The sequence below is a fragment of the Pituophis catenifer genome, unplaced genomic scaffold (genome assembly GCF_029215685.1).
Source record: "Pituophis catenifer annectens isolate HBS135680 unplaced genomic scaffold, rPitCat1.0.hap2 SCAF_6, whole genome shotgun sequence".
In the NCBI taxonomy this organism is placed as follows: domain Eukaryota; kingdom Metazoa; phylum Chordata; class Lepidosauria; order Squamata; family Colubridae; genus Pituophis; species Pituophis catenifer.
The window spans coordinates 91,257,424-91,270,211 of NW_027256886.1; the positions used below are offsets into that span (position 1 = coordinate 91,257,424).

The following is a 12,788-nucleotide window of genomic DNA, read 5'->3' on the forward strand; positions in this document are numbered from 1 at the left end:
TATTAATATACGCTTCATCTACATTACTACCTTTCCGAGGTCGGTAAAATGAGGAGCCAGATTGTTGAGGGCAATAGGCTGACTCTATAAACTGCTTAGAGAGGGCTGCAAAGCACTGTGAAGCGGTATATATAAGTCTAAGTGCTATTGCTATTACCTTGACACATCCACTCTTGTCCATCAGAAATGCCAAAAGCACCCACCACAACAACAACCACATCAGGGTTGTGTCACCATGGTGACAGCTCCACCTCTTGTGTATATGCATGCAATGTCACAGCTTGTTGTGGCCCGCCAGAGGCCAGCGGAGCTGGTGGCAGACTCAGACTGTTCTGTCCCCCTTCCTCACACAGGCAAACATAATACAAACAACGCCTGCCAATATTTTATTAGGTAAACAGATTAGAATTCTTGGCAGACGAAGGTTTTGGCAGCAAACTGCCGAATGCCTGCCAAGACAGGTTTCACTCCCATAAAGCAGAAGAGGACTTATCTTCAGTCTGTTCCAGGAGCAACAAATTATCCACGAGACAAGAGTTTAGTCAATGTTCAGTCCAAAATATATCCAAGCCGAATTTCAGAGATCACAATGTGACTTGCAGGGTTTAACTTTGTCCGTCACAAAGCCTGAAGAAGAATCCCACCCACTTTTATTCCTGGTGGGGCGTGGCTCCGTGATTCAGCTCAATCTCTGGCCCTCCCACGCCTCTTCCGTTGCTGCGCACGCTTCTCCCTCCGACGCTGCCTGGGATCAAGCCAGGATTCATCCTCCTTGCTCCCTATCAATTGGTGCTCCAATATGCCTTCCTCCTGGCACATCCCAGGCTGTTCCTCCTGGCCTTCGGATGGAACCTGAGGCATTGCCAGAAAGGAGGGTCCTGGAGAGGGAGGCCTTGTCAGTTCCTCTCCATCACCTTCTGAATCCTCTTCCTCTGTTAGGACAGGCTTGGGAGTCGGGGTCACAACACAGACAGTGAGGAGGTTGGGGAGGAACATGGGCCAGTCCTGGAGTCTGGGGAAGGCTCTGATGAGTGCTCTGTGTCGGAGGCAGAGATGGGGTCAGGGCCGTCCGATAGTTATCAGCTGCCTTCGGAGTCGGATATCAGTGGGGCAGAAGAACAGCTGAAGCCTGTTCCCGATGTGCGCATGCGCAGAGCTGCCAGGAGAAGGGAATAGCTCTCAGGGCCGACTCAGGAACAAAGGCACAGGAGGACGGTGAATGGCCCCTCCCATAAGGGGAGAGGAGAGGAGCGAAAGGGGAGGGGAGTTTGCAGGAGACAATCAGTTCAATTCAGGAGGGTGAAGATCTGTTTCTGACTTCTTGCCAAGTAATTGCTGCTGCTCCAGTGTGGCGTTTGAAAGATATCAGCCTGGCAACTCTCCAAGCCTGATAAAGGTCTGTAGTTGTGAAATCTCATGAAAGGCTGTTTGCTGGAGAGGAATTTCCCTTTAACCAAAACAGAAGACGTTTTATCGGGACGAGGAGTCTGCTTCCTGCTCTTGGGAAGCCTAGATCAGAACAAGGCTCATGTATAAAAGGGAGGGCACAATGCACTGCAATGTCACAATGACGTATCAAATGGATGCCTTGGACCAGTGGCAAGAGCCAGCAGGCACAAGAGCTCACTCTTTCTCCAGACTATGATAACACAGCCTCATAATGAGGCTTCAAGATGTTGAACCACCATCATCTAAAGCCAGGAGTACTTTTTAGACCCTGGCCCCAAATGGAAAAATGAAATCCCTTCTAAATATTTCAGCATACATTAGTCTCACTCATTTTCAGCTATAAATTCTGAACTTCAAGTGGAATCTTGGATCTAATTACGGTGCATTGTAGTCAACAGAGAATTCTGATTATAGTGTGGGTTTTTTTTTTTCAAATAAAACACCACAAAATTAGACCCTGACGTAGTTTCATGTATCTGGTTCATTCGCATCCCAAATATAGCCAACTCTATGTATCTGCATCTGAAGGCCATTAATTTCTTCTCTTGAATTAAGAACTGATGTATCTATGCCCATCCAGCAATTTAGTCAGACAGGAAGACTTAATTCCAAATTAGCATGTTCTACAGAGAAAACAGTTAGCAATGATTCTTTTCAACAACAAAAAATTAGCATTTGGTGTTATCAATGATAGCAACTGAATTATCCTGAAAGTGATTAATAGTGCACCATCAAGATCTCAGAGGAGGAATACATTATAATCAGAACTGATGCATGAAGTTAATTACAGGTGCCATTAAATTCCAAGCATGAAATGAAATCCGAGTCACGCCAAGGACAAAGGTAGGGAAAAAGAATGGATAAAATATTACAACTGCCTCCTCTATCTCATCCGTAGAAGAAACTGATGCTTTAAAGAGAGAATGCCCAACAGTGAATGGACAGAAGAATGAAAGGTTAAAGTTATGGCCTAAAAACACTCAGTAAAAAATGGAATAAAATCACAAGTCCACTGTAAACGAGACCCTGGACTCTGAATCTACTGCTTCTCTCCTAAATCCTAGGGAAATGTCACTACACTTGACCCCAAGAAGTGGACTTTAGTTTCATCTAGAACAGAGGTCTTCAAACTTGACAGCTTTAAGACTTGTGGAGTTGAAGTCCACAAGTCTTAAAGCTGCCAAATTTGAAGACCTAGACTATTCCACAAAATATTACCCAACAACTTCTCTTTTTCCACCTGCATTCCTTTCCCTGCCGCCCATCACCAGAACGAGGTAGGACGCAGCCTTTTTGCAAACTTAAAAGCAGAACCTGAGGGAGAAACACTCTCCCACCCAAACAAGATTTTGACAACTACCTATAGACCAGTCTTTCTCAACCTTGCCAACTTTGGCTTGCTGACTGGAGAATTCTGGGAGTTTGAAGTCCACACATCCTGAAGTTGAGAAAGTTGAGAAACATACTGCTCTACTAGACAAGTTCTTTCCCTACAACCTGGCTACCAGATCCCTCTCCTTGGTCCTGAACCTGTGTCAGGTTTCACATGGGCATCCCCCACTCTTGTCCTGAAATCTGAAGCAGGATCACCAGCCATGCTATCTCCTCTGCTCTTACCTGAGCAACCATGGGTTGGACTGGTGGAAGTTTGATTGGTTCCAGACAGCAATGACCATCCTCCGTGCCCTACTCTGAATTAACCAAGTACCTGGCAATTTATCTAAAGTTGTAAAGTGAAGAGCTTCATTCTCAAGGAGGTTGTCTCTTAAAGGGTGGACATGCATTGAAAGAGACACGTCTCTGGCAAATGACATCCCTCAAAAGTCATGCAATACTTTTCTGGGAATCTGAAGCAGCTTATTCCTAGGCCCGTGATGGTGAACCTCTGGCACGTGTGCCACCTGTAGCACACGGAGCCATATCTGTCGGCACGCGAACATTGCCCTAGCTCAGCTCCAGCGTGCATGTGTGCACCGGCCAGCTGATTTTCAGCCTTCTGGGCCCACCGGGGAATTCAGGAAACAGGCCGTTTCTTTCCTCCGGAGGGCGTCTGGGAGGTGAGGGAGGCCGTTTTTGCCCTCCCCAGGCTCCAAGAAAGCCTCTGGAGCCTGGGGAGGGCGAAAAATGGTCCTACTGGGCCCACCGGTAACCTTTTTGCTGTTGCATGCCAAAAGTGGGGGGGGCACCAGGGGGGGCATTGAATTATAGGTGTGGGCACATGAGCGCATGAAGCCCCCAGGCTTCCCCTGCTTTTGGCACGCGATGGCAAAAAGGTTAGACATCACTGTCCTAGGATATAAGTCTATATATGTCCTAAACTAAAATTAATCTTAATTCTACTTACTTGATGAATGCTGGTGGCATATCTCGCTTCAAAATCTGGTCTTCGGTTGTCTGAACGGTTTCTTTTCCCACCTGCATGAGAAAAGATGCATTTTTGTCATTACCATCAACACAAGTCACATTTAGTACACTCGAAAATAGCTCTTCCAATTGCCAGGATTCCGATAGTATTGCAGAATTCTGCCAAATAAAAACAATCGGGCTAGTGATGGAACATAACTGCTGTCTTACTCGTATTATTAAAAGTATTTCTCTCTCTCTCTCTCTCTCTCTGTCTGTCTCTCTTTCTCTCTCTCGCTGTCTGTCTGTCTCTCTCTCGCTCTGTCTCTCTTTCTGTCTGTCTCTCTCTCTCTCTCTCTCTCTCTCTGTCTCTCTCTCTCTGTCTCTCCGTCTCTCTCTCTTTCTTTCTTAGATTATCTCTACCACCCAACTCCACCAAGTGACTCTGGGCAGCTTTCAATTCTAAAATTATCAAACAATTCAAGAAATATAAAAATACATTAAAACAATAAAAACGTCTCCAAAAATAAATAAGAAAGTACAAACAGCAGCCATGATGATTAATCAACTATCACTTTTTGTTTGGGCAAACAAACCAACATAGTTCACAGCAGTTTTTAAAGCATCCCTGTTCAATCCAAAAATAGGATTATGGGGACGCTATTAAAGAAAGTCATGTAAACCACCGGTGAACAGTTTAACAACTGTTCAAAGTTACACCTGACCCTTAAAAAGTTACTCATGACTGATCCACGAAGTTGCTACTGCCACAGCCACATCTTGCATTGTGTGTGATTGGTAACCAGCTCACATTTACAATCTGTTGCAATGTTCTGGGGTCTCAAGGATGCTATTTGAGATGTTTTTGCCGATTTCCAACATTTTTTGCCAGTAAAATGCCCATTAGGGAGAATGGATTTACTCAATGGCCATGTGGTTCACTTGACAATTATGATGACTTGTTTTATGACCCTTGTAAAACTGGTCATAAAATTGAGTCCAGTCACATGATTTATGATCACAATGACTTATGATGGAAATTCCAGGGTCCACCATGGTCGTATGTTCAGGACCACTTGTAAACTACAATACTACTTGTAGCTTACTACTTGTAACCTACAATACTTGGTTAAGGAAGATAATGCACAAAGGGTTATATTATAACTCTCTAACTTATAGCTTCTACGTGTGTATGTAATGAGAAACCACAATGTCTTCTCAATCGCATCGATCAACAACTTTACAGATACAAAATATGTTTCCATAATTATGGAAACTGCAACTACAGGAAAGCATATGAATAAATTTATCCTCCAAGTTGCAATTATGAGCCATATCTAAATGTTAGAACAGAAAATGACTGACCTTCTACCTCAGTAATGCAATTAGCAATTTCTATCTCGGAGACAAACTCTCAGCTAAGGACTGAGTACATCACAAGTACATCACAAAATCGAAACCAGACCATCATATCATCCACTAGATTTTATACGATTAGATTCTGTGTAATTGAATGATTGTCCGAATAAAGTACTGCAAACTATGGATTATTTTAAATTACTGCTTCCTAGCAACTTCAATTTTTGTGGTTGTATGCTTTTTATATATTTCTGGCATTCCAAATGGTTACTACTAAGTGTATTCCTGCTGGAGAAGACTCCTGCGAGTCCCTTGGACGCAAGGTGATCAAACCGGTCAGTCCGAGAGGAGATCAACCCTGACTGCCTGTAGAAGGCCAGATCCTGAAGAGGAAACTCAAATCCTTTGGCCACCTAATGAGAAGGAAGGACTCACTGGAAAAGAGCCTAATGCTGTGAACGATTGAGGGCAAGAGAAGGAGACGGCAGAGAATGAGGTGACTGGATGGAGTCACTGAAGCAGTCGGCGTGAGCTTAAATGGACTCCAGAGGATGGTAGAGGACAGGTAAGACCTGGATGAATGTTGTCCATGGGGTCGTGGTGGGTCAGACACGACTTCGCAACTAACAACAACATGCAACTTCAATTTTCGTGGTTGTATTCTTTCTATATATTTCTGGTATTCCAAATGATGACTACTAAGTGTATTCCCTTGCTGCTGAATTTGGATCAATTCAGAAGTTACAGATAAAGGAAACCTGCTACTCCATGAAGTATTCTGCAGCTTCCCCTACCTGCTCTATAACTTCTGATTCAGAAATCACCCTTAGGTAAGACTCTGCCTTTCGAGGAATCCCATCGATCGCTTGCTGAGAAACTCACTGAAATGAAACTTGGAATGGAAGAAAACAAAATTCCCTAGACTTCTTCCACTCTCAGAACTTTATGAATATCCCCTTATCATTTCATTTACAGTAGTAGAATAGAATAGAATAGAATTCTTTATTGGCCAAGTGTGATGGCCAAGTATTAATTTGTCTTGGTGCATATGCTCTCAGTGTACATAAAAAAACAAGATACATTCATCAAGAATCATAAGGTACAACACTTAATGATAGTCATAGGGAAACAGTCAATATAAATCTTAAGGATACCAGCAACAAGGTTACAGTCATACAGTCATAAGTGGGAGGAGATGGGTGATAGGAACGATGAGAAGATTAATAGTAGTGCAGACTTAGTGAATATACAAAAGTATGAAGGCTATTGCTTAACGCATTGTAAGCCACCCTGAGTCTCCAGAGAAGGGCGGCATATAAATAAATAAAAAAAAATTTTTTTTTTAAAAAAGTAGCTTGACAGTGTTGAGGGAATTATTTATTTAGCAGAGTGATGGCATGGGGGAAAAAACTGTGCTTGTGTCTAGTTGTCCTGGTGTGCAGTGTTCCATAGTGTCGTTTTGAGGGTAGGAGTTGAAACAGTTTATGTCCAGGATGCGAGGGGTCTGTAAATATTTTCACAGCCCTTTTTTTGACTCGTGCAGTAAATCTTCAGTTTGCAACATCATGACCCCAAAATTTCCATTGCTAAGCAAGACCGTTGTTAAGTGAGTTTTGCTCCGTTTTATGAACTTCCTTGCCGCCGTTGTTTAAGTGAGAAACACAGTGGTTAAGTGAATCTGGCCTCCCCATTGATTTTGCTTGTCAGGAGGTCCCAAAAGGGGATCACGTGACCCGGGACACTGCAACCGTCATAAATACGAGCCAGTTGCCAAGCCTCTGAATTTTGATTATGTGACCCATGAGGATGCTGCAATGGTTGTGTGAAAAACGGTCCCAAGCCACTTTTTTCACTGCCATTGTAACTGTTGTGGCCTATTGGCCACCAGCCCCTCCAACAGCTGAATCAGAGGAGGAGGAGGAGGAGGAGGCGTGGGAGTCAAGGCAACCTGAGAGCTCTGAGGGGGAAGAGGGAATGGAGCTGGCAGAAAGAGAGAGAGAGAGAGAGAGAGAGAGAGAGAGAGAGAGAGAGAGAAAGAGAGAGAGAGACAGAGACAGAGGCGGAGTCTGGGCCGTCCATCAGCCCTCAGATGGAGAGTCAACAACCACCAGGTCTGGAGGTGGCTGATGAGGAAGAGGAGGAGGAACAGCTGGGTCCAGTGCCTGACATGCAGATGCACAGAAGGAAGAGGAGAGGAGAGCAGTGGAAATCTATGAGCCAATCCTTGGTACGGAACAGCCACCGCTGCTACCAAAACCCCACCCTAACTCTGGGGATAAAAGGCAGGGGGCAGAGTTGAATAGGTGTGGCAGACAACTATTCATCTCCCTGCTGGGCAGACTTCTTAGCCTGCTGTGTGGGAGAGACGTTTTGCCAGAGCTACTGGTGCTCTTAATAAAGGGAACAATTAGGTAACTAAAGAGGGTTTGTCATGTTTTGGAGCCAGATCAGAACAGTAACTTTGAATGGTCACTAAATGAATGGCTGCAAGTTGTGTGTCAGATCCGTAAATCTGCCATTCTTCAGGGAAGGGGGGGGGGTCCTGATTTCATTTATACTTTATTGCTTTCTCTCCTATGTATCCTATATCCTGTAGCCCACTGATTTATAACCATTAGCCTGGTGCCTAAGCACCCTGGCATTTTTTCACTTTTTGGGGAATGTAAGGGGAGGGAACTGGAAAGCTGGCAGAGGATGACCCTGAGAAAGTTCTCTTATCACTTTCTCAGAGCAGCCGGTACAATAACATCTTCGCACCTGCGGATTGGCTGAATCCACACTGGGCTGTTGGGAGGGGTTTCTAATCCCAATTATTCTAACTGTATTGCCTGAGGGATCTCAGAGCCTGCTTTGATTTCGTCCTGCTATCACTCCTGTTCAATAAGTGTTTCTTTTTGAAATGCCAAGTTTCGAGAGTCTTTACTTTCTTGAATAAGGAGGCGAGGCCGGACCTTACATCGAGAAATACCTGTATACAGACCTGTGAACGAACTAGGGCTTGAAGGAGGATGATAAGGACCACAAAGATGACAATAAAAGGAGGGTTAAGAATTCAGTCGTTCATACTTTAGCTTAATTTTGTCTGAAGTAAATTACCCATCTTCACAGAACAGGCTGGTTTTAGAGCAAAGGGAAACAGCCTAGAGGGAAGTTTCTTTCTTCAGTTTAATGCCGCGGGTCTTTCTAGCCCAGGCTTCATAAAGCTGACCAGAAACAGTTCTCCAAAATTTTAATTCAGCTGTTTTTTTTTTTAATTAAATTTATATACCGCCCTACTCCTGAAGGACTCAGGGCAGTGAACAGGCACAAAATAAAATACATAGATACAAAAGTTAGAAACATAATTAAAACCAGATTCAATAATTTAGCCCGAGACAATTAAAAATCCCAATAATTTAAAAACAGATTAAAATTTCGATTTAAAAGAATTTTAAAACAGGGGAGAAAATTAGGCCAGGCCGGTTTGCTGGAATAGGAGGGTCTTAAGAGCACGGCGGAAAGTGCGCAGATCCGGGATCCTCCGTATCTCTGGGGGGAGCTCGTTCCAGATAGTGGGTGCCCCCACAGAGAAGGCCCTCCCCCTGGGGGCCACCAGTCGACATTGTTTGGCTGACGGCACCCTGAGGAGCCCCTCTCTATGAGAGCGTACCGGCCGGTGGGAGGCTGTTTGTGGTAGTAGGCGGTCCCGTAAATAACCAGGTCCTAAGCCATGGAGCGCTCTAAAGGTGGTAACCAAAACCTTGAAGCGCACCCGGAAGACCACCGGGAGCCAGTGCAGCTCACGCAGGAGAGGTGTCACACGGGAGCGCCATGTTGCTCCCATAACCACCCGCGCAGCCGCACTCTGCGCCAGTTGGAGCCTCCAGGTGCTCCTCAAGGGGAGCCCCATGTAGAGAGCATTGCAGTAGTCCAGGCGGGAAGTGACGAGGGCATGAGTGACTGTGTGTAATTCAGCTGTTGTTTCTCCATCTTCCCCGGAGATGCTAGATCTGGACCTGAGTTACCAGTTTCTAGGCAAAATTTTCCAGAATCAGATTTCAGGTAGTCCTTGCTTAACAACAGGACTGCTTAGTTCAAAGTTGTGATGGAACTCCTCAGAGGTACCTGCAGTCCAATTTCAAAATTCTGATGACCACACAGTATAGAATGTAGAATACAGAATAGCAGACTTGGAAGGGAGTCCGAACCCACCTACACAGTCACACACAATCATATAATCACATTTTTGGATGCTTGGCAACCAGCTCTCATTTATGGCTGTTTGAATCATCCTGCAGTCTCATGACTATGATTTTTGGCTTTTTTTTTTTTTTTTTGCCTGCTTCCATCATTTACTTCTGCTTTCCAGCAACAGCAATAGCACTGAGATCTCTATACTGCTTCACAGTGCTTTACACCCCCCTCTAAGGATGGAAGGCTGAGTCAATAGCAACAGCACTTAGACTTATATGCCGCTTCACAGTGCTTTACAGTCCTCTCTAAGCGGTTTACAGAGTCAGCCTGTTGCCCCCAACAATCTGGGTCCTCATTTTACCGACTTCGGAAGGATAGAAGACTGAGTCAATCTGGAACCGGTCAGGATTGAACTGCTGGCAGCAGAGTCCGTCTGCAATACTGCATTCTAACTACAGTGCCACCATGGCAAAAAAGCAACCATTGGGGGATATAGGTTTGCTTAATGACCGCTGCATTCACTTACTGCCCGCCACAGAAAAAGGTTGCAAAATCAGGGCGCAGTCATATAACCTGCTTTTTTTTTTAATTTAATTTATATGCCGCCCTTCTCCGGAGACTCATGCGTTAAGCAATAACCTTCATACTTTTGTATATTTTGTATATTTATACAAAGTCAGCTTATTGCCCCCACAAACTGGGTCCTCATTTTACCTACCTTAGAAAGGATGGAAGGCTGAGTCAACCTTGAGCCTGGCAAGATTCGAACTTACTTTAATTGCAGACAGCTGGTGTTAATCACAATGCTTTTTTTTTTTAGTCTGCTGAGCCACCAGGCCCTTAATAACCACCGCAACCTACAACTAAAATTCTGGGCTCAATTATGGTTGTAAGTCGAGGACTACCTATGCAGCCTAACTGTAACAAAACTGCAAATCAAGAAAGGGACGTTCAGGTCTTGTAATAGGAAAAGCAAAGAAGGATTTCAGTGGAGAAACATCACAACTATTGAAAACAATTACCGCAAAAGAGGTGGATGACAGGAAGAGACTGAAAAATTGTCCAAAAAAAAAAAAAGAAAAGAATATCACACGGTAACATACGGTAGACAAAAAGATAGTTTTAAGATTGAATGTGATAGGAAAAAAAAAATACAGAGCAGTTTTGATAGACATGAACACTTTTTCTCAGCGTGAAAAGGGCTAAACCAGGGGTGTCAAACTCAAGGAAGGCCTGGGGGCCGGATGTGGCCCACAGGGTGTTTAGATCTGGCCCATGGGGCCAACCTAGAAACAGCGAAGGACCGGCCCGCAGCGTCTCTGCCAGTGAAAACGGGCTCCCCAGCTCTGTTTTCAGCTGTGACAGCCTCCTGCAACCCTCTGCCAATGAAAACGGAGCTCGGAAGGGCCACAAAGGGTTGCAGGAGGCCGTCACAGCCAAAAACAGAGCTGGGGAGCCCATTTTCACTGGCAGAGTGCTCAGGCGCCAACACAAGTAGAAGAACCAGTGAAGGACCGGCCCGTGGTGCATCTGCCAGCGAAAACAGAGCTTGGGAGGGCCACATGCAGCCCTCCCGAGCTCCATTTTCACTGACAGAATGTTGCAGGAGGCCGTCACAGCTGAAAACGGAGCTCAGGAGAGCTGCAGGCAGCCTTCCCGAGCTTCATTTTCGCTGACAGAGGGTTGCAAGAGGCTGCCGCAGCCAAAAACAGAGCTCGGGAGCCTGTTTTCACTGGCAGAGACACTGCGGGCTACCATAGGCGCCCCTGACACGAGTGACGTCAAGCTGGCCACACCAACCCTGGCCATGCCCACTCCACACACACACACACCCCGAGGTCAAATACAACCCTGATACGGCCCTCAATGAAATCAAGTTGGGCACCCCTGGGCTAAACAAAGAGCCTCCAGTAAAATGACTAGAACTGAAAGTGAAAAATTATTTAGGAGAAGGTGAGAGACTGCTACAAAGGGATTTTTCTAGACATGGGAAGGGGGAATAGGGGTACGATGCCAAATAGCAAAGTTAAAACAAATGGCACGTTGGGATTTAGGAAAAACGAATGAAAAGAAAATCATACCTGCAGTGAGAATGGACGTTGTCTTACCTGAACGTCCTTTTTCGGAACGCTGCGTATACACTCCAGCATAGGGTTAAATCCTCATTTCTCCCAGCAACTGAGAGAACTTTTATTCAAATAACTTCCTACTCTGTGCTCCAACCACGCCCCTTTTGCACTCAGTTCCCCAGTCTTGAACGAAGACACAACATGTGAAACAGAAAACCAATTTTATTAAACCAAGTAGAAATCCAACTCACAAACAACATAAACCAAATGGGAGGGAAATGGAGTGTATACGCAGCGTTCCGAAAAAGGACGTTCAGGTAAGACAACGTCCATTTTCCAGAACGCTGCTACTACACTCCAGCATAGGGACATACCCAAGCTTAAACCCCAGGGCCGGGCAACCCACTGCTCCCCTCCAAGGAGCCAGAAACTACAGTCTGCAAAACTCTCCGTCCAAAAGACGCCTCCGCAGAAGCGTAAGCGTCAATGCGATAGTGCCGAATGAACGGCGACAAGGAAGTCCACGTGGCAGCTCTGCAGATGTCCAACACCGAAGCCTGGGTAGCCCAGGCAGCCGACGTAGCCGCACTCCGAGTCGAATGAGACTGAACTCTCGCGGGCACTGGGCGTGCCTGCTTCTCGTAAGCCGAGGAAATGCAGGCCTTAATCCAACGACCTATAGTGGCCGACGACACCCTCTGGCCCATAGAGGCTGGATGAAACGAAACAAAAAGCGCCTCCGTCTTGCGAAACGACTCGGTCCTGCGGATGTAGCGTCTCAGAGCTCTGCGAACATCTAGCGTGTGCCAAAGAACCTCACGGTGATGTCTGGGCGATGGACAGAAGTCTGGAAGAACCAGTTCCTGCGAGCGGTGAAACCAGGAGTTGACCTTGGGTATAAAGGCAGGATCAAGCCGAAGAACAACGGTGTTAGCATGGAAAATACACAAATCCTTTTGGACAGACAAGGCCGAGAGCTCAGATATGCGCCGAGCCGAAGTAATAGCAATCAGGAAAGCAACTTTGAACGACAAAAACTTCAAAGAAATAGAACCAAGCGGCTCAAACGGTGAAACTGTCAGGGCCTGTAAAACCAGCGCCAAATCCCAAGAGGGATAACGGTGAACCGTAGGCGGTCTCAGGTTCGTAGCTCCATGTAGAAACCCTTTCACCCACGGGTGATGCGACAGAGACGTGTACGGCGGACAGGAAAGCACCGTGGCCAGAGCCGCCACCTGGCGTCTGAGGGTCGCCGAAGCCAGGCCTTTGCCCAACCCCGCTTGGAGAAAGCCTAAAACATCCTGAATAGTTGCGGAGGTCGGGTCCACATGGGCCCCCGCGCACCAGCGGCAAAAGGCCCTCCATGAGGCTTCATAAGTTCTTGTTGTGGAAGGT

The 12,788-nt window shown here is 45.8% G+C and overlaps 1 protein-coding gene across 3 annotated transcripts in view; it reads right to left on the reverse strand.

The window, feature by feature from the left end:
- The window catches only part of VCL (vinculin), a 113,497-nt gene that overhangs the window by 71,548 nt on the left and 29,161 nt on the right, over window positions 1-12,788 (reverse strand). For all 3 annotated transcript variants that reach the window (XM_070945412.1, XM_070945414.1, XM_070945413.1), the window contains exon 2: window positions 3,794-3,864. In XM_070945412.1, coding sequence (XP_070801513.1) covers window positions 3,794-3,864 — 71 coding nt within the window. The remainder of the gene's footprint in view (window positions 1-3,793; window positions 3,865-12,788) is intronic.